The sequence below is a fragment of the Nanorana parkeri genome, unplaced genomic scaffold (genome assembly GCF_000935625.1).
Source record: "Nanorana parkeri isolate BGI_ZX_2015 unplaced genomic scaffold, ASM93562v1 scaffold1163, whole genome shotgun sequence".
NCBI lineage: Eukaryota > Metazoa > Chordata > Amphibia > Anura > Dicroglossidae > Nanorana > Nanorana parkeri.
Window position 1 is genome coordinate 9,624 of NW_017307431.1, and position 24,524 is coordinate 34,147.

General features: G+C 43.9%; 2 protein-coding genes across 2 annotated transcripts in view; both read left to right on the forward strand.

The window, feature by feature from the left end:
* Window positions 1–412, forward strand: part of LOC108796742 (dynein regulatory complex protein 1-like) — an 8,264-nt gene extending 7,852 nt beyond the window's left edge. The window contains exon 4 of the mRNA XM_018568253.1: window positions 259–412. Coding sequence (XP_018423755.1) covers window positions 259–412 — 154 coding nt within the window. The remainder of the gene's footprint in view (window positions 1–258) is intronic.
* A 3,189-nt stretch (window positions 413–3,601) lies between these two features.
* On the forward strand, window positions 3,602–9,671 carry LOC108796743. Its single transcript, XM_018568254.1, has 6 exons — window positions 3,602–3,618; window positions 3,720–3,838; window positions 4,498–4,587; window positions 5,418–5,546; window positions 8,257–8,390; window positions 9,498–9,671. Exons 1-6 carry the CDS (start codon window positions 3,602–3,604, stop codon window positions 9,627–9,629), a joined length of 621 nt encoding a protein of 206 aa, XP_018423756.1. The 3' UTR covers window positions 9,630–9,671.
* The last annotated feature ends 14,853 nt before the right edge of the window (window positions 9,672–24,524 follow it).

The following is a 24,524-nucleotide window of genomic DNA, read 5'->3' on the forward strand; positions in this document are numbered from 1 at the left end:
CTTTTTACAGCGGGGTGTGGATCAGGGTTTGGCCTTGAGTAAAGACCAAGGGCCAGATTTCGGCCTTGGCTGTCCTTTTTCAATGGCCGATAGCTTCCAACGCTTTCGTTCGCACCTTTGTGCAGGGGGTTACACGTATCGTCCCCCCTGCCGCCCCCCTGCCCCGTTGCCGCCATGGGATCTGAATCTGGTACTCTCAGTGTTGCAGGAATCTCCCTTTGAGCCTCTGCGTGACATTCCAATTCTGACTCTATCTAGCCTTTCTGGTGGCACTCCCCTCGATCCGCAGGGTCTCGGAATTGGCGGCCCTCTCTTGCTCGTCCCCGTTGCTGGTCCTGCATCGGGACAAGGTGGTTCTGCGGCCTCGACCGTCCTTCCTGCCGAAGGTAGTTTCGGCTTTCCATCTCAATGAGGACATTGTCCTGCCTTCCTTGTGTCCGCGGCCTGTCCACAGGAAGGAGAAGGTGCTGCACTGTCTGGACGTGGTCCGCGCCATCTGTGTTTATCTGAGTGCTACGGCTGCGTTTCGGGAATCGGATTCCCTGTTTGTCGTTGCAGATGGCCCTCGGAAGGGCCGGGCTGCCTCGTCGGCCACCATCTCTCGATGGATTCGCGACACGGTCTCTCAGGCGTATGCTATTAAGGGGCGTGAGCCTCCTTTTTCTGTTACGGCCCATTCTACAAGGGCTGTTGGGGCATCTTGGGCTTTTCGTCATGGTGCCTCCGTTTCTCAGGTCTGTAAGGCCGCGACTTGGTCTTCTGTTCACACCTTTGCCAAGTTTTATAAGGTGGATGGTTTGGCATCTGCGGATGCTGGTTTGGGGCGCAAAGTGTTGCAGGCGGCCGTTTGAGGGGATTTTTTTGTTTTAAGTTGGGTTTGTTGTTTCTGTTGGCCCACCCCTCTTTTTTGGTACTGCTCTGTGACGTCCCTACAGTACAGGATCTCCGATCTGTTCCCTGTGTCCTTCAATGAACGGGAGAGAAAATAGGATTTTGGTACTCACCGTAAAATCCTTTTCTCTCCGTTCATTGAAGGACACAGGGCCCGCCCCTCTATGTGGGTGTGTACTCCTTTACTGCTTGTTACTAAACTGGAGACTTGTCAGCAGGTGGGGGGTTTTGGCCACCGGCAGGGGCCGCCCCTAGGCTGTGATTGGTCTTTAGTTTTGTGCCTAGCGTCCTTCTCCTGCAGGTGGCGATATTACCCTACAGTACAGGATCTCCGATCTGTTCCCTGTGTCCTTCAATGAACGGGGAGAAAAGGATTTTATGGTGAGTACCAAAATCCTATTTTTTATCAATTTAAGGCAAAGGGTGGTCACACCAAATTTTTATTTGAATTTCTATTCTGTTCATTTACTTTCCATTTTAACTGATAAAAATAAACTATTATCACTTTTATTTCTGAAAACATTCTGACTTTACAGCATTTTTTCACACTTTTTTTGAGCAATAGATAATGAGTTAATGTTTACATGGAATAATAATCAGGGTGACGTTTGAACCCCTGTGGACTGTTTCTATGCCTTCTCACCTTATGTGAAGTAGAGGATTGTGTTGCAAATTGCAATGTCACTTTATCTACTTTCCTATAGAGCTGTAACAAAGCTGCTAGGAGGAGATCTGTCCATTATTTATGACTTAACCATGTGGTATTAATATTAACATGCTTTTTTTCAGAGTTCAATTTACAGGGAACCTGTCATTACCTTGACTTGTTATATATATGCATGCTCCGGGGGCCCCCTTCTTTTCCTTGCTTGATTTAAAGCATATTGTAGAAATGAATAACAGTGTAAACGGGTTTCATTTTGTTTTTACTTGTATAAACTTTTCTTTTCTTTTCATTTCAGAACACCTCAGTTTCTTCAAAAGTAATATGGCAAACCCAGAAATTGAAAAATGAGAAAGACCGGTAAACTATACCTTTTTATTTACTCTTTTCATTTACATAGTGCTGACATTGACCAGTTCCATCTGTCCCTCATAGGAGCTGACAATCTGATGTCCCTAGCATATTAGACCTCAATATACACATTGCGTGGTAGGTCTGGGTTTATGCCAGTTATCCTTCCAGTATGAAGGAAATGCATTGGAACCCCAGTGCTGCAAGGCCACAGTGCCTCCTTTAAGCCACGGTACACTTTCAAGTTTGTTGTTAGTTTGTGCTGCACACAAACACTGCTCAGATTGTAGAAAGAAATCTGTTGATGAATATTGAGGTCAATTTAGTATTTCTGCCACACAAGAAGTCAGTGGAAAGAAGCAGTGAGACATTGGGTATTATAGGAATTCGGTGTGATCCATAACCTCCTCCTTCCGTCCACTTGTCATAAAAGGGACTTCACTCCAATTTTCTATTACAGTCTGTATCCCCAGAATGTTTTCCAGCTGTCATCAGAACAGGAGGTGAGGGGAAATCCCCCAAAGGGGACACCTGTCCTTCTGTCAACTATCTATGAGTTGATTTCCTCTCACGTCCTGTTGTGTCTCCAGGAGGAAGTGAAAGGAAATCTCCCCATTGGGATGCAGACAACATAAAAGACCTGACAAGGAGATTTATCATTCAATGTCTCATTAGATACCAAATGAAAATGAGTTTTAGATGTACACTTCCTCCAGAGCTAGTTCCAGACCACTAAAAAAAAATAAAACAAGTTCTAGATGCGCCTCTAAATACGCCAAACATAGCGTAATAATTAGTAATAACACGGTAGATTGGTGACCCCGGGTATAATCAATTGCCTTAAGGGATAAAGTCAGTTCAAGGGTATGTGTCAGTTGCTTCATAAATCTCCCTGTGTGAGCTATAGCCTTATATGCTTTGAATAGACATCTTAAGGTGGCCATACACTATGCAGATTTTGGTGAGTTCTTGAGGAACTGATCGGAATTCGCACAGTGGGTGCCGATGTCGCCACCCTTTCGGCCAGAATACCTCGATCAGCTAATCGAAGGAGCCAGTTAGAAAAATCTTTGTTACTTTGCTCATTGGCTGCCGTCTCTGTTCGGGTTTTCTGACAGCGCCCACTATCAGAATACAAAAGAAACCGGGGATTCCTCGATTAACGCTCTCGTAGGGTTGATGGAGGAATCTGCTTTATTTTGTTTTTATCAGCCTGTGGGTTGAATGAAACAAAATAGAGCAGTGTATGGCCAGCTTATTTCCCATGGCAGCCCCTATGATAACTTCTCCCTGAATGTCAGTGGTTATCGCTTTATGTTTTCAGGATGCTTCTGTCCGAGCATCACAGTCATCGTGTATCGGATGCTCTGGGTCTCATGCAGGAGATGTTATCGGATGCTCATCAGGTTACAGCTAGGAGTACCAAACCCAGCAGGCCCCAGACATCCCTGTCCAGGCAGCGGGCGGCCCAGCCCTCCTCTGCAGGGTGAGTTACTAGCAGTTCTTGTTAACCAGTCTCTGAATTACAGAAACATGTCAAGGAAAATATGGATATGTGATGAACAGAAAGTATTTTTATTTAGATGTTTTTAATACGAAGACCTTTACTTCATGCATCTGCTTAGCAATAGAGAGCCTAGGAGGAGGTTTGGTTTATTCAGGGTGTGAATCCACAGCCTCTGCCAGGCTTATACGATGAATCATCTGCCAGTGTATGGCTGGCCAAATGCATAAGAGGTCTATAAATAGGATTATTCCTGCACATCTTATAGCTGTTATCATACACGACTCTTGTGTTGTTTTCATTTTGCAGATCTCGTACTGTGGCTCACAACTTGTCCACTGGTCGGAATGAGAAAAGCCAGTCGGCCTCCAGAGCTGGTGTACTACAGCCAAGGTCCACGTCTTCTCCTATACGGACACAGACCCGAGGTAGTAAAAAGTGCAGTCTTGGTGTATTACTAAGCAGATCCCTAAAGAAAGCCTCTACCAACAGAAATATGAAAGCTGTTATTGCTGATGTCCTTTTGGAATGCTAATTACCTGGCTTGATCTGGCTTCAGTACATTCTGTCACACACTCAGACAAGCTTGCAGATGAGTGAAGTCAGAATTTCTAATCTGTGCACTTGGTCAGTGTAATGAGTGAAGCCATTGGATCAGCATGCCAGGAAACATTTCCAGAAGGTCAACATTCTTTCTATACTCTGTGCATGGTTCCTGACTCTCTGGTCCCTTGAGTAAGAACTTTAATAAAAGCCTGTACCTAGGAAGTGTGGAGTGTGCCAATGCTGACCTCCGCTTCTTAGAATGCCAGGAAGTGTGGAGTGTGCCAATGCTGACCTCCGCTTCTTAGAATGCCAGTACATTGGTCACTGACCTTGAACAAGTATACAGATTAGGAGTTCTGGATTTGCGCCTGTGGGTCACCACATTGGCTCACAGTACAATAATTCTCCAAAATAAGAACGTCCATCTTGTTTATACCTTGAGGTACTTTACTTAGACGCTCACCACCTCTAAGAGTCTGGTTTTTGCACATAGGCTCTGCTGAATACCAATTCTTCTCCCTGCTGAATGCTTTTCACACAGGAACGGCTACATTTGTCCTTCCAAAGAGCGTGTCCGAACCCATACTCCGACCTCGCAGTGTGCCCAGCTACGCTGCCAATAGAAGATATGGTAAGAGGCTTCTATTGCTTCCGTTATCTGTATGGGCATCACAACTACAATTACAGTGTTGTAGTGGGGACTGAAATACACTTACATTCCCTTTTTACATCCTTGTTTAAATTAATAGGTAATTGGTAGTGGAAAAGTCAGCAGTTTTGTTGTATCCATTCATATTTCTGACACTAGGGCTGCAACTAACGATTATTTTCATAATCGATTAGTTTGCTGATTTATTTTTTGGATTAATCTGATAAAAAAAACAAAACATCTTTTATTTAAAATAAAATAAACAAATGCCGTGTTTGAAATATAAAGTTTGCTTTAGAAAAAAAAACTGCATGAACATTTTTGGCAATTGCACCGTATTGCCAAAACATTTTTGGCAAGTGTCCCCAAATATGAATGACCTGAAGCCCTCTAAATCACTTCCAGTTCAATCATGATTGGGGACATTGTATCTGTGTACTAGACTTGTAAGCCAGCAAAAAATTTGGTTCCATTCAGATTTTTTCGTTATTTAGTTTTTCTGGATTCGGGTCCAAAAGTTAATACACTTCGGGATTCGGGCGAAATACGCTGGTGTAGCTGTATGACACAGCATAGAAGAGCCAAACCCTCTGGTCAGGATTCGTCAGTGTACCTACATCTAAAGGCATCCTAGATAGGGAGAGGACTGATTTAATAGAGGTGTGAACGAGGCCCGGATGAATGAGAACCTTCACAGACATATCTTTGGAGATGCTGGCTGATTGCTGACCTTGCCTTACCCCTGGCTACTTGCCACAGGTACGCTTATTACAAACAACAATTACCACTTTATACTCTTCATTTTCTTTCAGATCCGACCCTACCGGGAGATCGCATTTCTCAGATCACTCGCAGGGGGATGCTGAGTAGAAGAAACAGGACTGACATCAACAGTAAAACTACAAAACCCATCCTTAAAACCACAACAAAGCTGCACCAAGGTATGAGCTGAAAGTGAAAATGTTTTGTGACTCGGAACACTATGATCCTATTATGAGTGTGCTGTATTTCAGCATGGATTGTGTTTATTTTTCTCACAATCCTTTTGGTGTTCATATGTTCTCCCCGTGTCTGTGTCAGTGTCCTTGGAGTTTTCTTTCACAACCCTAAAACATACAGCAGTGCTTTCTGGGGCATATACTGATGGTTGTTTTTTTTTACGCACTTACTCCTCTCCTTTACCATATTCTACTTATATGTGTTTTACGTTTTGTATATAACTATAACTCCTTCTGGATGCAGTATGGCGTATGCGCAGGCAGTGAGCAGAGGGGTCTCAGGAAAAGGAACAAGGCAGTGTTTGCTCTGTTGTATGTCCTCTAGAGCCTTGGTTCTCAACTGGTGAGTCGTGACCCAAAAGTGGGTTGCGACCCCATGTTCAGTGGGTTGCCGCGTGGCTTCCACTTTTCAAGGTGAGAAGCTCTTCAGCCTCTCTCTATCAGTTCTTGTGCCAAACAGCCATTCAAAATATGCTGTCCAGTGCCGAATGTCAGCTTGAGGTGGGGTGGGGCTATGGCCGTGAGGGAACTACATCTATACGTACAGCTCACTCACATGTCCTGTAGAGGTGCCTGGACCAGAGCAACGTCACATTCTGGCTCCCGGCACCTCTACAGGGCACGCAAGGGAGCTGCACAAGCAATGGACATATGTATGGAGCTCTGTCACAGCACAGCAGCCCACACTGGACCCCAGGCTGAGGATCCACTCCAGTTCTCGTAAGGTCTGGAGACTTGGTGGATCTTTTGAATGGCCCCCCAAATGCATCTCCCACCCACAGTTTGATCGCCCGCACCGGAGCGTGCGATACCACAATGCTGTGCGTTTTTTTATTGCAGTGCAGTTTGGGTCGCGACTTAATGACCAAGGACAAATGTGGGTCCCGAGGTTACACAGGTTGAGAACCACTGCTATAGACGGTGCAATTATATAGAGACTGTAATGTGAAAAAGTAAGTACATCCCATGGAAATTGGTGACATATGTAAACAGACAAACATTAGATGTTCATTCACATAGTGCCTACAGATAAAGTGGTGACATAATTTTCAGAATTTAAATTAACAAAAGTGCAGATGTGTCATGTGGAATAAATAAGTACACCCCATACATTTATCACCACTTTAAATCCATGAAATTAGAATAAGGTGTTCTAGATTTAGGTGCCAAGGATTTATTAGGGAGTATACAGGTGGAACTTGTCTTATTTCAACTACAGGTATCCAGTTTCTGGTGTTCTCTTTGCTATAGATGAGTGTGGTCTCATGCCAAGATCAAAAGGCTCTGTAAGGCCCTCAGAAAGAAGGCAGTGGATGTCTATGAGTCTAGCAAGATCACAAAATTATTGGAAATCAGTGATTCTCCTGGATGGTAAATGGTCTACAAGTGACATAGATTTTCAGTGTCTGCTAACTTGTTCAGGATTGGCTGGCCCAGCAAGTTCAGCCTAAGACCTAAGCATCTCATTTTTAAATAAGTCTCCATGAACCCCAAAATGTATTTGCAGTATCTGCAGGTAACTCTTGAAACAGTCGTTGTCAAAGTGCACGTATGTACTCTCAAAGACTATACTCCAATTTAACCTGCATTGGAGATGTTCCATGAAAGGACTTCTGCTGCACAAAAAGAATTGAAGCAAGACAACAATTTTCCATTACACATACACAAAGACCAGGCCCAGGCTTTCAGGTACAATGTGCCGTGGACCTATGAATAAAACATAAAGTTGAATGGCCATAGTAACAGTAACCAATACCAACTCTGAAGCATGGTGGTGGAAATGTTATAATCTGGGGCAGCTTGCAGTTATCGAATTTACTATGAATTCTGCATCATATCAAAATGCACTTGATGCAAACGTGAGGCCAACTGGCCAAAAGGGGAGCCAGAAAAAAAAAAACGTTCAACACAATAATGATCCAAAGCACATTAGCAAATCCACAAAGGAATGGCTCAAATAAGAAAATTGGGAATTATGTACTGGGCCTGTCAAAACCCAGATTTGAGTCCCATTGAAGTGTTGTGGGGGATTTTAAACAGTTCATGCAAGGAAACTCACCTTCCAATCTTAACGTCTTGCAACCCAAGAAATTCTACATTGAGAGGAGAGGTCAAAAGTGCAAAAGAGTTGATGGCAGAGGCTAGTGGACAGTTATACAAAATACCCACAAGAAGTCATTTCTCCTTAAGTGGGCAATACCAGCTCCTGATACCAAGGGTGTACCTACTTTTTCCACAGAATGCCATTACATCTATTGATATTTTTGTTAAATATATCATGAAAGAGGCGACATTTCCTTGTATTTAAGTATATCACCTTTATCTGCAGACATTGTTTAACCGAATAGCTAATGTTTGTCTGCACAAATATACCGGGTGTAGAAAAAGTCAACAAGTTCCATGGGGTGTACTTACTTTTTCATATGACTGTAGATCTACTTTCTGGGTAATTTTTGGCTTGTAAGAGCACACCAGGACATTGTGTTGCTATACAGTATGTGTGAGTGTATATATCTGGTAAATACATGAGACTGTCAACATCTCAGGTGCAGAGACTGATGTGGGTGGCTTTATATAGGATGTAAAACGATATAATAGACAAAATGAAGATATTATGGGTAATAATTTTGGTCTTATCACTTGTTTTGTACAGATCGGAGCAGTAAGGCGACAAGTCCCCAGGTGCCCGTACAGGAGGAGTATGACCGGGATATTGTGAGCCCCTGGGAACTTCCCGAGGAGATCCACAGAATATTATACAGCAGCCAAAACTCCATCATCTCTCAGGTATATACCACAGCAGATGAGTCTGTTCCAGGTTGCCTATTTCCCAGTAGTCTCTGAGTTGCCTGTGCCCTGTACTGTACGACCAAGAAAACTGATGTTAATGGAAGAAACGGATTTTACTCGTGAGTAAAAAAAAACCCTCTTTTTCTTGTAAATCCTTTTCTTGGAGTCCATTGAAGGGCACGGGTCCCACCCCTCTGTGTTTATTATAATGCTCTTGGTACTGCTTTGCTACTAAACTAAGGCATACTGGTGATATGAGGGGGTTACCCAAGGGCTGGTATACAGGTTTTTTTCTTGTTTGTCAGTGTCCAGTCCTCCTGTAGGCAGCAGTATAACCCGACGGTTTACAATTTATTTGGCCCTCAGTGGACTCCTAAAAAGAATTTTACATTGAGTAGAAAAGTCCTGTTAAGTCTTCTTATGTGGAGTACTACAGGGGATGCTTCTTGGTTTGAAACGTTCACATATGAACCCCAGCGGTGTGTTGCTTCATTAACTGTTAAGAGTTTTGCACGCTCATTGGCAATGAAAGGAAACCCAGTACTACTGGACAGTGTACTCTCATGTGCAACCTGAAAAGCTTTACCTCAAAGATAATGTTTTTTTTTATCCCTGTGACTGTCATTTGACGTTTTGTTGGGCTCGGGTGAAAATAACTTTCAATTAAAAAATAAATAAAGATCCTAATTCTGCTGTGTCCACCTAAAGGCAGAAGACTCCCATATGAAAGTGAAGATTCTTATTATTGGGACAAATAAAGAGAAAATAACTATATTGGTGAAGACTTAAAATTGCTTCTACGACATTTATCGGTGTAAAGCTACTGAAAGGTGGTGTAAGCCAGATCTCCAGCCTGGCACTGGGGCAAGGAAGCCAGAGGAAATCTCTACACTTTCTAGAGGGTTAGATCCTCTGCCAGCCTGCAATTGTTGTAATGTCAATACTCGAGAATTCCTCTCACTTCCTGTCCCAGTGTCAACATTGTCCAGCAGTCCCGGAGACACCGATATTAACTGACTCTGCAATGCATGATAAAGATGAATGGCTATTGTACTGTAACATTACATTGGATGCGTCCTGTTATGTGTCTCTGTTCTAACGCAGGGCTCAATGGGTCTTCAAGACAACTCCCACAATGCCAACCGGGACAACGCTTCTGATAGCACTGGCAGCATTCTCAGCAAGCTGGACTGGAAGGCAATAGAGGATCTAGTGGCCAGTGTGGAGAGTACATAAGTGTCACATGAGCTGTGCCAATGGCACCGCCCAGAGAACTGTAATAATTACAGATCTGTATCCGTGTTTCACAGCAACATTCTCATTTTATACAAACTGCAATCTTTTCTGTAAGAACACGTCATTTTAAACTAGATGCACACACCCCATCTGCAGCCCACATGTGCTGGGATTCTGATCTTTACTTCTGTATGTAGCCACTACCCCTCCTGAACCATTGGGGAGGGGGTGGAGCTTAGCTCCAATGATGCAATAGGAACGTCTTTACTTCAGTTAACTGCTTCCAGAATACCGTGGTGTGGAGAAGTGGCTGTGGTTACACAAGGTCTTCGATCACTTATTAGCTGCTCCCTTGTTGAAAGGAAAAGGGCAGAAGCATGATTTAGGAACTAGTTGTTTAAACAGTTCTTACAAATAAATGGCTTTAAAGCTCTATAAAGTGACCATGTCACCACGGGGTCACCACAAAACAAAGCCCAAAGAGGAGGCTATGTATACTTACCTTGCCGCCAACCCATGAGTTACAATGTGTCTATTTTATTTCTTCCTGCCCATGGCAATCATGACATTTGTGTTTTCAATATCTGCTCCCCCCACACGCTGTGGTTGCTTTGAGGTTTTGTACATCACTACAGGACGTAGAAGCCAGCAGAAGGCACCACAGCTTGGGAGCAGCAGATGTCCCAGAGGTTGAATATCTGCAGCAGACATGGAGCGGTAAAGCATTCCACCATATGGGCTGCTGGAAAGGTGTGAATGGGCCCATGTAGATTCCTCTTCCCTGTCACACTAGACTGCAGTGCCTGTATGTGAACCAGACCCATAGGAAGGATTGGGATCTCTAATGGAAATGTATTTTCATGCAGAATAATAGTTTCATACCGTACAGAAATCACCCCTGTGGCAGCTCTGATTTATACAACCACCACTTCTGGGGTCCTGGGAAATCTGCTTTCATTGGCCCTCAGACTTGTAGCTGGTCACTGAAAAAATCTTTTCCTCCAGAACAGGAAGTCGATTCTAAAATACATTCCAGCCGGAACCCTGGCTGCCCTTTGACGTGTTTCAGGTTTAACTTTCCTATTTTTGTAAAACCAAGAACCTCCAAATATTTGTAAGATTATTTTATTTAAAGAGTTTTTAAATATGATTTGTATTTTATGTTTTAATTAAAGAAAAATAAAGTGTCTAAGTAAAATGAACAATGACATTGGAGCTTCACAGTTCTTTGAAAGCAGCTTGGCGATCACTGCGAGGGCTTCCCCTGACCAAGCTGCAATGTTTGTGTCTCCTTGTATCCTTACACCTCTGTGTAATCACCCCTGATAACCATTACCACGGCACAACTCATGTTATTTACTGACTCATCGTCTCAGAGGAGAGGGGTGTTCTTTGAATTGTATTAAGGAAATGGCTGCCAAGAAACGACTTGTACCTGTTTGCTTGTCTGAAATTAAAGCAGTTCTGTAGCTGTGTGGTGACCATCGTTATGTCCTTTACAGATGTTTCTCAATATGACCGGAAAATGTACAGCTGGCATCACCTCTTGGCCTTGCTTCAGAAGGTGAGACGCTGATCTCGGGTGACACGCAAATGTTTTACTTCCTCTGTTTGCCTCCTTTATCATCTGCGGGAGAAGTGCCGTGATTGGAGCAGTGTCCTTGTTTGTCTTCTACACTTAGAAACCGCCGGAGTTCTATAATACAAGTCATGTGCTTGCCTCCAAATACAGTTGTGTGAAAAGGAAGTCCCCCCCCCTCTTTGAATTGTATGGTGTTTTGTAACAGGACATAATAAAAATCATCGGGTCCTCAGCAGGTCTTAGATTTGGATAACTACAACCTCAGATGACCAACAACACAGGACACATTGCATCACCAAAATGGAGATGCCATGTGTGAAGTACACCTTATGATTGAATACCTTGTAGTGGCACTGAGGCCAGAAGATAGAGAGGCTTATAAGAAAGCCAGGGTTGAGGTAGACGAGGATATCAGGATTGCCTTAGAGGATTATAAACAGCCAATCGATACATTTATGGAGAATGAAGCTCATACTATGTGGCTGGGCATTGAGAACATAACTGGCTGCTGAGTAGCAATGTGCTCTTGGTTGATACTTCCTTACCAGATCAGCCAAATACCTTTTTATTTCTTTATCTGCTGAGCTGGCTGAGAATTATCCACCAATTATTTTCATTGTGGACAAATAAAGTGTGCCTTAGAGGACTGCAGGTATAACACCTATCTCACTGAACCATCACATTCTCAAACAATTCATCCCCACACAGCTACCTCCTCATATATTACTTGCCCCTCCCTTCTAGATTGTAAGCCCTCAGGGGCAGGGCCCTCCTTACCATCTTGTCTTGAATTGTATTGTGATTGTCTTCCTTATATTGTGAAGCACTGCGCAAACTGTTGGCGCTATCTAAATCCTGTATAATAATAACAACACTATTCTGCTCCTCCCTTCTCCTCCTCACTGGGTGCCGCTGCATGCTGAGGTCAGTGTCCCCTGCGATCAGGGAAAACAGACCGCTGCAGCCGGTGCCCAGCGGGGAGTAGAGACCACTGTGCCTCTGCATTCCCCCGTTTCTTATCTGCTGCCCCGTGCTCCCACCTCTGCCGGCGGTAAAACTGCGGCATCAAGCCTCCCATCCAGTGGCTGGGCACAATAGCCAGCCTGCTATTGGCTATTTTAAACACTTGCTAACCGGAGTGTTTACGGCCCTTTCCCATCCTGGTAATTTTTCAGTATTCAGCGCTGCGGTACTTTGACATTTATTCCGTCATGCAACGCTGTACTGAAATTAATTTTATACCCTTTTTTGGGGACAGATAGAGCTTTCTTTTGGTGGTATTTAATCACCACTGCGGGTTTTTATTTTTACTATATAATGAAAAAAGTACCGAAAATTTTTGGGGGAAATTTTTTTTCCATTACGTTATGTTATAAAACAGTTCTTATTACCCAAATTTTTGACAAAATGTAAAAGATGGGGTCACGTCGGGTAAATAGACACCAAACATGTCAAGCTTTAAAATTGCGTGCGTCCGCGAACTCGCAAAAACTACCATACTCAATACCATACCTTTTAAGACCCCTAATGTCACCTAGGGACCCCCAGAGAGCCTGATGAAGCAAACACCTGCTTCACCAGCTTCTCTCCGGTTTCTGTACCGGAGAGTGACAGAGGAATGCAGGAAGTGATGTAATACACATCACTTCCTGCATTCCGAAGAGGAGGAGCTCCAAGGAGATGTGTACTGAGCTCCGTTCGATCTCCGGCCGCAGAGCTGCTGTGCTGGTCCTGGGCTCACACCGGCAAAGCGGAGCTTGGGATCGCCAGCTCCGGGGGAGGGGCGCACACCTGCACGCACATTACAAGCGTTTGGTTCGTATTCGAATGTCCGAAAAGTTCGAGTTTGAACTCAATGCAACTCAATGGGGGTAGTACTTTCAGAAACGATGGTCCCCTTTAAGAGGGCTTATATGCAAGTTATTGGCCCTAAAAAAGGCAAGGGGGTCCGGGTACTGCTAGGGGACCGGAATCAATGAAAAATAAAAACAAAAAAAGTTTTTAAAGGAGCAGTGATTTTTTTACATGACTTAAAGGGTAAGCCTTGCACCTGTGGTCAGGTGCAAAGCTTTAACCAATTAGAGCTTCAGAAGGCACATTGCCTTGTGGGATGTTGTGTGGTCGAACAGACCGCGAACATCCCACAAAGGTCGTGCGTTCGGCGACCGCACGAACTAGCGAAGTTCGAGTTGAACTCATGCGACTCAAACATACAGCCCATCCCTACTCTCTGATTGTATTGTCAGCCATGGTTCTAATACTGTTACATTTGTGGATGATACCACTGTGGTAAGGGGGGTGAGGATAATAAGCACCCTAGAGACAAAGTTGATGCGCTCACTATTTGGTGTAGGAATAACAATCTGCAGTTGAAAATGAAGAAATGATTGTGGATTTTAGAACTATGAAAATTGTCACGGTGGAACCGGTGGCTAGTGTCATGTTTTTGGGAGTCCAGTCAGCCAAGGATTTAACTTCTAGTATTACATTTTTCATCTCTGGTTTTGAAGGCCCAGAAGTGTTTTTTTTAAAAAGAACTTTAAGATGAGACGGACTCTCCAAGAACTTGATGGTGAACTTTTGTCGTAGTTCTATTGAAAGTATCACATCGTTGTACTGTCTGGTATTCCAGCTGTACGGGGCCAGATAGGAGGAGTTTACAACCAGCAGAATGGATTGTGGGATCACTGCTCCCTGATTTAAAGGATGATTGTACAATCCCAAATAGTTATTTGTATGGGTCTCTTTCTTCTGGTAGCTCAAGTAAAATAGTGGCATGCACAAATAGGTTTGGAAACAGTCTTTTCTCCCCATGTGCGATGGATATTCTAATGAATTATAAGGGTCCCATTTAAATGTTTATTGAGGGGAGAGGATTTTTGTTTGTTTGTTAATTGATAGGGTTTTAGGGTTGTATGGCTTTTTAAAGCTGCCTTGGAGTGGGTTAATGCTAAACTAATTTTCAATGAGTCTTGTATGCAAGGATAATAAAGTGTCTTAGCACACCATTGGTCAGAATTTGTGCTTCCTGCTCCCTATATAGGAGAGAGTCCTCATATCCAACAATGGAAATGCCCTAAAAGCAGAGTAAGGCTAGCAGGGCTGCTAAATGGCTTAGTGAACAACTGGGATGCTGCAGCCAGGCCAAAAGGTAGAGCCATGAACTTATACACTGAGTGGCCAGTTTATTATCACCACCTGACGTTTGTAGGCAAATTAGCTATAATTTCATGCTGAAGTTGCTAGAGGGCCAGACCATTATAAATAGGGAAGCAGGTTGTTCACCACGACAGTAGAAGTGATTTTTTTCCTGAAGATACGGGTAAACAACGCGATTATACAGCCTTTGAACGTGGGATGATTGTTGGCGCTCGGAGCCATGGAGCGAGTATCAGCAAAACATTGTTAAATGTTCAAGAGCAGCTGTTGTTAAAGTGTTTAAAGACCGGACTGTCAGCCGAAAATCTGGGTCTGAACGTGCGAATTGTGGCCGTCAGCGACTAGTCAATGTTAGGGCAGAACGGAGAGTGGCAAGACTGGTACAAGACAACAGAAGGGCAATAGTGCAGTGCCAGATTCCTCGCATCACCTTTCAATATCTCGTGGAGTCACGAGGCGGCCCAACGAAGTACTGATGGGATAGTCATAATAATCTGGCCACTCAGTGTAGTGTTGAGCACCCACAGCAAAACCAGTGGTAGTGTTGATGTACTGGAAAGATGGGGACATACAAGTACCTATTATAATGGAGTAGCCGATCTGATACCACTGTATTGTCGTCAACACATGATGATACGTAGTTTGGTTCCTACCATGCCATCACTAAGACGTGACAATGCCACTCTCACCGTGCACAAAGATTTTCCAGCTCAGGGGACAACAACCAAAGGCCAGCAGACTGAAAGCAATCACTGGGGTTTGGTTAACTCTGCAGTTAACCATTTATACAAAATAGCTGCCACCACGTGATTTAACAAAGGAGCACCGGTGCCAGCAAAAGCTGTGACCATACAAAAACTTAAACAATGCCTGTGATGCCCACTGTCCCTTCAGACCGGAATATAACAGGTTTTACAACATGGTAGCCCTCTTCACAGAGACATGGATCCTAGGGATACAGAGTATTTGGGTAAGTGCTCGTACTTGTCCAAATGCTCCTGATAGCAGAACTTCCAGTATCAGGAAGCTGGGCAGCGAGTCATTACACACCACCTGGCTTCCCGATTGGCCGAGCAGGAAGCTGGGCGGCAATTAGCTTTGTATGCATAACAAAGGGGAAGCTGGAGGGTGTCATTCAGAAATCCAAGACGTTTGCTGACCAAGTGTCTACAAAGACCAAAATGGCCTTGGAGGTTAAAGCCTGGGAGTAAACTAGTTAAACTTTCCTCAGTAAGATGCCCATCCTCCTAGGACACTAAGGGAAAAAAAAGTTGGGAGTGGGATGAGAAGTACCGAGTGGGATGAGAAGTACCGAGTGGGATGAGAAGTACCGAGTGGGATGAGAAGTAGCAGGCTTACCAACAGCTTTTTGTTTGCCAGTGGCCAAATCCTCCTGTAGGCGGCAGTATAACACAATTCTCTCTGCATACATGATTATTATACAGGGTTTATATATCGTCAACAGTTTGTGCGGCACTGTAATCCCATTTCCCTGAACCTCTTCCAGGCTGCAATACGTCTATACAGGCACCGGATCTTTTTTAACGAGCGCCACTGGCAGATCCACATGGGGTGTAGACCACTGGTGAACAAAAACAGGATTTTTGTACTCGCTGTTAAATCCTTTTCATGGAGTCCATTGAGTGAAACAGTAACCGTTAGAATTATTAGACTGTCAGTTTATATTAAAACTAAACAATAAATGTGATCAGCGCCAGTAAGTGTAATGTGGAAATATGAGCTACCAAGCACTAAGGATATAACTAAATATCTGTAAAATGTGAAAAAACAATATTGTGCCAAGCTAATAATCATACATATCTAATAAATTGAAACATATATAAATGAGTCACATATATGAGCCTTCAAACAAATGAGGCATAAGAAATATCTACAAACATACAAAAAAGCAATATAGGCAAAAAAAGTCCCAAGGAAAAAACAAACGCAAACAATGGTGATTGTGCAAAAAATTCCTCAGATGATTCGCAGCCAATGTGCATATAACTCTCAGGTAAGGATAATCACACAATGCAGGCAGACCTTCACCTCCACCCAGTGAGTGATGATAACAAGTGAATGCTCACCTGGGGAGGTAGACCCACAGAGCTAGGTCAAATGCACTTTTTCCCTTCTTAATGGGGGAGGGAAGCCCATGCACAGAAAAAGGCGATAAGGTCTCCTCAGATCACAGGTACCAGTATAAATCCAGGTGGAAAGAGAAAAAGGACAAGGACATAGTGCGTAACGTCCAATAAAATGCAATTTATTATATAAAAAATGCGTACTCACAATGGTGTAAACAGTACAGGCATTGGGTATTGCTGGATCATACCAGCAGGACAAATGGCAGCAAAGTGATAAGAAAACTGTTCGTCCGGCTCAGCGTGGTGACATCAGGAGCTCTGCCCTACGTACGTTACGTCAAAACACGTGACTTCGTCAGGGGTCTGACGAATCATCTGAGGAATTTTTTGCACAATCACCATTGTTTGCGTTTGTTTTTTCCTTGGGACTTTTTTTGCCTATATTGCTTTTTTGTATGTTTGTAGATATTTCTTATGCCTCATTTGTTTGAAGGCTCATATATGTGACTCATTTATATATGTCAGTTTATATTGTTGCCTACAGTAGAAGTGGACACTGGCAAGGAAAGAAAAAAGGAATTGGACAGCATAAAAAATCCCACAACCATCATATCTCAATTCTGTAGCAAAGCAGTACTGAGAGCAAGAAATAAACAGAGGGATCGGTGTGAACTCCAAGAAAAGGATTTCTTAATTTCTTCCCTCCTCCATTGAGGGACACGGACATTCTAAAGGTGGCCATACACTTTACAACCATCGCAAGACCTTAGTCTTGCGATAGTTGTAAAGTACTTAAAAAAACGTACAATCTGCCTATCTTGGACAGGGAGATCGTACTAGCGATCATCTTCCGATGACCGCAATGCTGAACGGGCAGTGTGCGCACACCGGCCCGTTCAGCATTTGTCTCCCGAGCACCGTTCAAACCAGCAAAAAAATCGTACAATTCTCGGCTGGTTTTCTAGCGTGCTCCTTAGACAAAAGACGTGTGACCGTACAGTAGAAACGGTCGCACGTCTTCATTCACACTGCTCGATTCTCATACGATCGCGGGATTTTCTGCGATTCTCGTACGAGAATCGTGCAGTGTATGGGCACCTTTAGACTGTTGGTATGTCCAAAAGTAATCTGACGAGTGGGGCCGAAGAAAACAAAAAATAAGCTGTTTAAAAGACCCAATACCCAAAGCTGGCAACAGATGAGGCCTAAATATCCACCTAGTATACCAGAGAAAAATAAAACCAGAAGCCGAGGTGGTAGTTATGCAAAAGGGAAAGGTCGCATAATGCCCAAAAAAAAAGGCAGCAACAGAGGCACTCACAAATCCATTAGAGTGCGCTTTGCCAGAAAATGGTGGCACATGATCCTTAGATCATCTCTACCCAAAAAGCACAAAATGAACATATTGTAGATTCCCAATTCTGGGATGTGGTGGTTGTATTAGTTGTTTTAAGCTTTTTTTTTTTCTTCTTTATTTTCACTTGGTGATCCGGTCACAGTCTTTTTTCCCCCAATTTCCTTTAACAGACCAAGCTGTCCATTTAAAGTGGCGGTTTGGGGGTTGAGACAAACCATTTACCACTGACGGATGCTTAGGATTCGTTTTTATTCATAGAATACCTTTAACACTCCAGGTGTAGATAATTCCCTTGATTCGGGTGCTGCTGGTTAAGTAAGCTGCCTATCAATAGTCTATGCATGGGTGGAAAAAGGAAATGTGAAGTTATGTCCAGGACAGGATTGAGCTTCTGATACCTCCCTGATGGTTGATGTATGGCACGGGCATGAAGTTGTCTGTCTGAATCCAGATCAGGTGACAGTCCCATCAGGTTGATTCAATTCTGTAGAGCCTGCTAATTACCTAAAGTTTCAGGATGGTGACAGGAAGATGAGGCTCAGACGACATCCCCGCAGCAACAGGATGCCCCAGTTCCAGAGCCTGCTTCCTGAGGCACAAACCTGGTCTTCTGCGCCAAGTCAGGCTGTCTAGGGACCTTATTAGTTTGCCCCATAATAGAACATAGTGAAGTAGAGGCCCGGAGTGTAACAGGACAAATGGAACTGTCTAGAAGGAGGCTGTCATAAGGCTAAGGCCCCTCAAAAGTCAGGTGAATGCAAGGCAGGAAAAGCCAGAGTCTGAGGTCAGAAAGTCTGAAGGTTCTCCTGTGGAAGAAACAGACACTCTAAACAAACATTGGGTGCTGGTTTTTGTCAGATAGCACGGACTTAACAGGAGGAGGGTCATCTAAGTATCCCACGAGAGCACAGCAGGGCTAACAGTTTGGTAAAAAAACCCGAAGTGCAAATGAGAGGTCAAAATTCAGGGCCGCAAACTGGTAGTGCAGGGGCGCACCAGCAAAACATAGGAAATGTAGCTGTGCTGGAAAGACGGACACGTGCAAGTATGAGTCCTTAATGTTGACGGAAGTCAAAAAGTCTCCCTGGTAAAGGGAGGGGATGACAGATAACGCGGATTCCATGCGGAATTTTGAGATTCAAATGAAGACGTTCAGAACGTGTCCCTTGTGTATGGGAATGTGGGAATGGTTAACAAGTCGAGGAAAAAGACACTGAAATTGTTCCACCACAAGAACTGGGGCAAAGTAACATTGATCCAGAACATACGAGGGAGCTCGATAGAGATCTGCCAATTTATGGTAACAGGAAATTTTGAGGCGGGAAACGAATGAAAGGGTAGGGAGTTACACTCCAGTAATAGCACTGGGATACCACTTTCTGCACCCAAGCTTCACAGATGCAAGCTGCCCAAGTGTTTCCCTACTCAGGAAAGGGGGGGTGCTCATCTGCATGACAAGGAATGCACAGTTACATAGTAAATAAGATTGTAAGATGATACAGGGTCACCCAGTCCAACGTGTGTGTGTGAGATTAACTATTCTAAAGTTTTCTTTTTTGAATTTGTCAATGCGTCCAGCTGTAACCACTACCTGTGGACGGGATATCCACATTTTTGCTGCTCTGACTGTAAAGAATCCCCTCCACAATTTGAAATTAAATCCGCTTTCCACTTACCTTAAATTGTGTCCACATGTCCTCTTCAGGGACCTAAGATCCCCTTAGGCTGTAGATAACAGTCCTCTTACGTGCCTCCTCTCTGAGGTAAATACTTTTAGATTACTTAATACTTCTCATGGCTGAGGCCCTCTAGCCCACTTATTAGCTTTGTTGCGCTTTGCTGGACCCTTTCCAGTTCTGTTCTATTAAATGGAGAACAAAACTTAATTACACACTTAAATGAGGTGAACCAATGTTTTGTGAAGGGGTAAGAGTATCAATTTGTCCCTCAAATAAATACCCTTTATAACACGATACTATTCTATTTGCTTTGCTGTCGGGTGTCTGGCATTGCATGCTATTGTTAACAACTAGGGATGAAACCGATACTTTGAGTACCAGTGCCGATACTTGGCATTTTCATGAGAACTATCAGGGTGGCAGCGGTTGCAGCTGGGACCGGGCTCTGCGCTCCACCACTGTCCTGAAATCATTAGTCTATATCAGGGGCGCCCACTATTTTTCGTCTGGAGATCTACTTTTCAAATGACGAGCTCATTGAGATCTACCAATGAAAAAACACCTGCATTCAGGGGCGGGAGGGGGCGTGGGCTGCGTGTTCCAGTGCAGTGCGATACGCAAAAATGCTGCGAGCACTATTTTTGCAGATCGCACTGGACCGGAATGCAGGCACTAATGAAAGGAACCTCTGTACACAGTGCTTCTCCCCATTGAGAAACTTATGAATGAAGAGGAGGTGATGTAAATCACCTCCTCTTCATTCATTTATAATTGGGGACACATAGCACTGTGTCCCCAGTTATTTACAAACACTGGAGTGGTCAGCTGATCGCTCCAGTGTTTGTCCTACACAGAGGATTGGTACATACTAGTGACATGTACCCATCCTCTGCCGGGGGGCTGGGGGCGGAGCCGCTGTGACAGAACGGACGAGCAGTGAGGGGAGAGAGAGGCGCCGGCTGTCAGATCCTGGCCAAGCGTCTCTCTCCTCACTGCTCTGCATTAGTTAGTGACAGCGGCTCCGTCCTCCCCCGCCGCCGGTTCCTTCACTTCTTCTCGGATCCCCGCTGGGGAGAGCAGCGGGGGTCCAGAGAAGCGGCGGGGAGGACATTGGGATCTACCAGTGATCGCTACGCGATCCACTGGTAGATCGCGATCGACCTTGTGGGCACCCCTGGTCTATATTGTTTTAGAAAAACTGTCACATGACAATAAACAAAAATGTGTAAGTACTCGCCAAGTATCAGTGCTCATACTCGCAAAACTGGTATCTGTGCATCCCTAATATATATTTATAAAACAAAATCATACATTAAGACAGATGTACAAATCCCTGGAGCTCAGTGTGCTCCTAACAAGTGACAGCTGCCTCCTCCTTTTGAATTTTTCTCTAGTGTAGTCTTGGAGTTTAAAAGTATCGGTACATGTACTCGTACTTGTACCGAGTACTGTACTTGGTGCAACCCTACTAAGGACCACCAAATCTTTTTCTCTCACTGAGTCTCCCTGTGTAACTCCTCCTAATGAATATCTTTAAGTTTATAACATATTCTTCTTTCAGCGTTCACCCTCATCTGCCAAGTCTCCGCTCATCTCCCTATTTTATCTAGGTCTTCCTGTAATGTTGCTATATCCTGTGCCTGTTATTTCCCACCATAATTTTATCATTAGCAGATACAAAACCGTAACCAATTCCAACCTCAGTGCAGTTTATAAACAAGTAAAACAGAATTGGCCCCAAGACAGAACCCTGAGGCACAAAGTGATGGTAATGAGATTTGGGCGTCTCATTATTACCTGAGAATTCGATCTCCCTCACATCCTCAATTCCAGCTCCAGATCTGCTAAACTGGTCCCTTTGATCAAACCTGATTGTTTATCTAAAGCTTTCCCTAGGCCTGAGGTGGATAAGCCTTAATGATCTTTTACGATAGGTGTCGTAAATGGCTAATACCATAGTAATTGCCCCGCACAGTTCAGTTAATTCCCTACAGATCGCCTGGGGAATAAGGAAGGAATGTGTGCTATCCCAACGAGTCAAACTGAAAGTTACAATATTAACCCAATTTTCATAATTCGGAATCAGAGAATGTTGTAGAATAGCATGAATAACTGCATCTTGTCGTGAGAAATTCAGATATCAGTCATGGATGGGTTATGATGGTCAGAGGCCTGACAAGCCACATTTACCCTCCTGGAGCAGCCATAATTGCCACCCATGCCAAATTTGGGGATGATCTGAAGCTAATTTAATGAAACACAAAGATCTATAGCTTATTTAGGACTAACTTATGAACTAACTTACAATTTGACTAACTTATTAAAATCAACAATGACAGTTTGGGAGGAGCAAAGTGGAACATCGTAAAGGTTTAGCCCTCCTGCTCACCCTCCTCAGCCCTGCCTTATGGGCCAGCTCCGTTGACACCCCCAAGAGGACTGACAAAAATGCTACCAGGGCAGCTGAGGCTCTCGTAACATCAAGAAGCTCGTAACCTCAAAAAGAGATGCTCGTGTAACATCCAAGAAGAGTTCCCTTTTAACATCCAGAAAGTTCTTTGCAAGGCTTACTTGAAGAGCCATTCAGATCCATCCTCTGTTGCATTGAACTGGTCTCTGTCAAAACTTACAAAACCCAGTACTTGTTAAGTACTCTATTTTTATTGTTATCTGTCTCTAACATCTTTTTTGTATATTTTTTTCTGCACCATTACCTATAATACAGGTTTGTTAAAAGACGATTTTAAAAATCATTAAGCTAATCTCTACGCTCTAAATAAGAACTTAATGTATCCTCTGCGTGAAGAGAGATAATGTATAGCAAGCACCTGTCATATTCCTGCCTAAAGGGACAGCGGTATCATAGGCGTTAAGTTTTCAACTGTCACAGTATTTGCCGAGATCGGTGCGTTTCCATTACAACACGTGGTGGCAGCTGTTGTGTGTAAAGGGTTAACTGCAGAGTTAACCAACCCAAGTGACTATCGCTCTCAGTCTGCGATTGTTGTCCCAAGAGCTGGGAAATCTCTGTGCAGGGTCAGGCTGGGAGTGGTATTGCCACCTCCTTGTGACGGCTCGGACCTGCATATAGTCACACGTTATCGACGTACAGCAGGTTCGGACCGGTGCCTCAGTCACACACAACTTGCAACCTTACGCCACTCAAAGGCTAAATCAATATTGAACCCAGGAAACTAGCAACAAGTCCCTAACTTAACAAGCATGCAGGAGTTCTGTCAAACAGTCCGAGGGTTTGGAAGACTGAGTGGAAGACCTTACGGGTGGACTGAGAATGTGGCATGGAGGGGCTCGATGAGGAAGTGGAGAAACCAAAGAAACTTTTCTTTAAGTCAGAGATGGGGAAAACTTAGGGTACTGGCTCCTTGGGAATCTTCCACTGAGGACGACGGGTGCTGTTGCCATCAATAACATCTTAGATAAATAGTATCTAGAAATGTTCTGAAGAGACATTATCCCTCGAAGACTACGCAAAACAAATGCTTTTGACATTAGTATGCAGTCCAGCACCATAACCAGGATGCCCACACCAGACAGAACTATGTGACCGGCCAAATTGGGAAGCATTAAAATGTAAAATTACAGCCACTTGCCCATATGTACTCCAGAGTTCAACAAAATACAATCACAAAACAGGAGCTGTTGATGCCACACATTTAAAGGGTAATTCAGATCACCACAATAAAGAGTAAAACATTCACAGATGTGGGCAGAACAGGCATAGACTGAAATTGGTTTGAATGGTTTTTCCTACAGAGGGCAGAGTCTACATTTAAAAAAAAAAAAAAGAAGATTGACAGCAGGATCCTGACCTACACCAGAAATATCCAGCATGCCTGTTGAATTAACTGAGGCTGGAGGACAAAAAGACAAAAATGACCCACGGGTCAGAGGTGGTCTCAAGCAGACAGCTGAACCAGACCGTAAGGAGCTCAACACAAGAGCCTAGTGAAACCAAGTCCTGAGGGAAGCATGCAAATGCAGTGACCCAACTTCTGCTGGCCAAGGACAAAAGGGTCTTTTGTTGCAAGTGTACATTTTTTTTTCTGTAGGTGGCAGTATAACCCAGGTGCAATGGAACAGTCCTTGTAGCAAAAGATTGAATAAACAGAAACAGGAACCATACCGCACTCCTTACCGGGATTCCCACTTGATGAAGATGGGTGCTCGAAATGACTGCGGATGGCACCGCCACATATGAACAGTAGAAAAATGTCACCAGCACACCATGAGTTGAAAAAGCAAAATATTTTATTGCCAGTAGCTGTATCTCATTGGCAGTGCTTGTAGCAAAAGGGGCGCTAAAAGACCCAGCAGGCTGATCCTCCAGATTCCAGAGTAAAATGCACTGAAGCAATCAGGGCCGAAATGGTGTCTTAATTCTGGAGCAGAAGACTGGCTCTTTAAAGCATAATCTCATCAGGCAGAGATTGAAGCGGCTTAAAATCAGTGTCAGAAAAAGTCACTGTGATCAATGGCTCAGAAGCCAATAGTGCTGCAGGCAGATCCGCTATAGACTCTGTGGGGAAAGATTCGGAAGCAAGCTTCAAACCTCTGCGGTAAGTCAGCCAGAAACTCGATGAATTGGATCACAAAGTCTTGTGCGACTGTATTAGAGACTCCAAGTGACAGGGCCCAACCTGCTAGGGAGGACCCAGAGGACAAAGTAGATCTTATAGGCATAGGGCAGACATTGGCAGAAGGAATAGAAAAAAATTCCCTGGAACCCTCTGTCTAGATATTTTGCAGCCCCCTAGTAGTAAGAAACTTAAAATCTGGGTATGAGACAAGGCCTCAAGTACGCACGAAGCTAACACAGCTGGTAGCAAGTAAGGGTTGGATAGCCGGAGGTGAGCAAAGACACTAAACAGGCTGTAGGAATGGACCACTGCTGTTCCTGCCAATGCAGGAACAGCAGTAGGAAGATGCTGAACTTGATGAATGGCAGGAAAGAGCCTGGAGCGGGTGATGTCACTGTTCAGGCTCTCAAGTGGTAACCCCTTCCATGGTAGA

Coding starts and splice junctions, on each gene's coding strand:
- LOC108796743 (XM_018568254.1), top strand. Junction 4,588..5,417: donor CGCTGCCAATAGAAGATATG/GTAAGAGGCTTC, acceptor ATTTTCTTTCAG/ATCCGACCCTACCGGGAGAT. Junction 8,391..9,497: donor AAAACTCCATCATCTCTCAG/GTATATACCACA, acceptor GTTCTAACGCAG/GGCTCAATGGGTCTTCAAGA.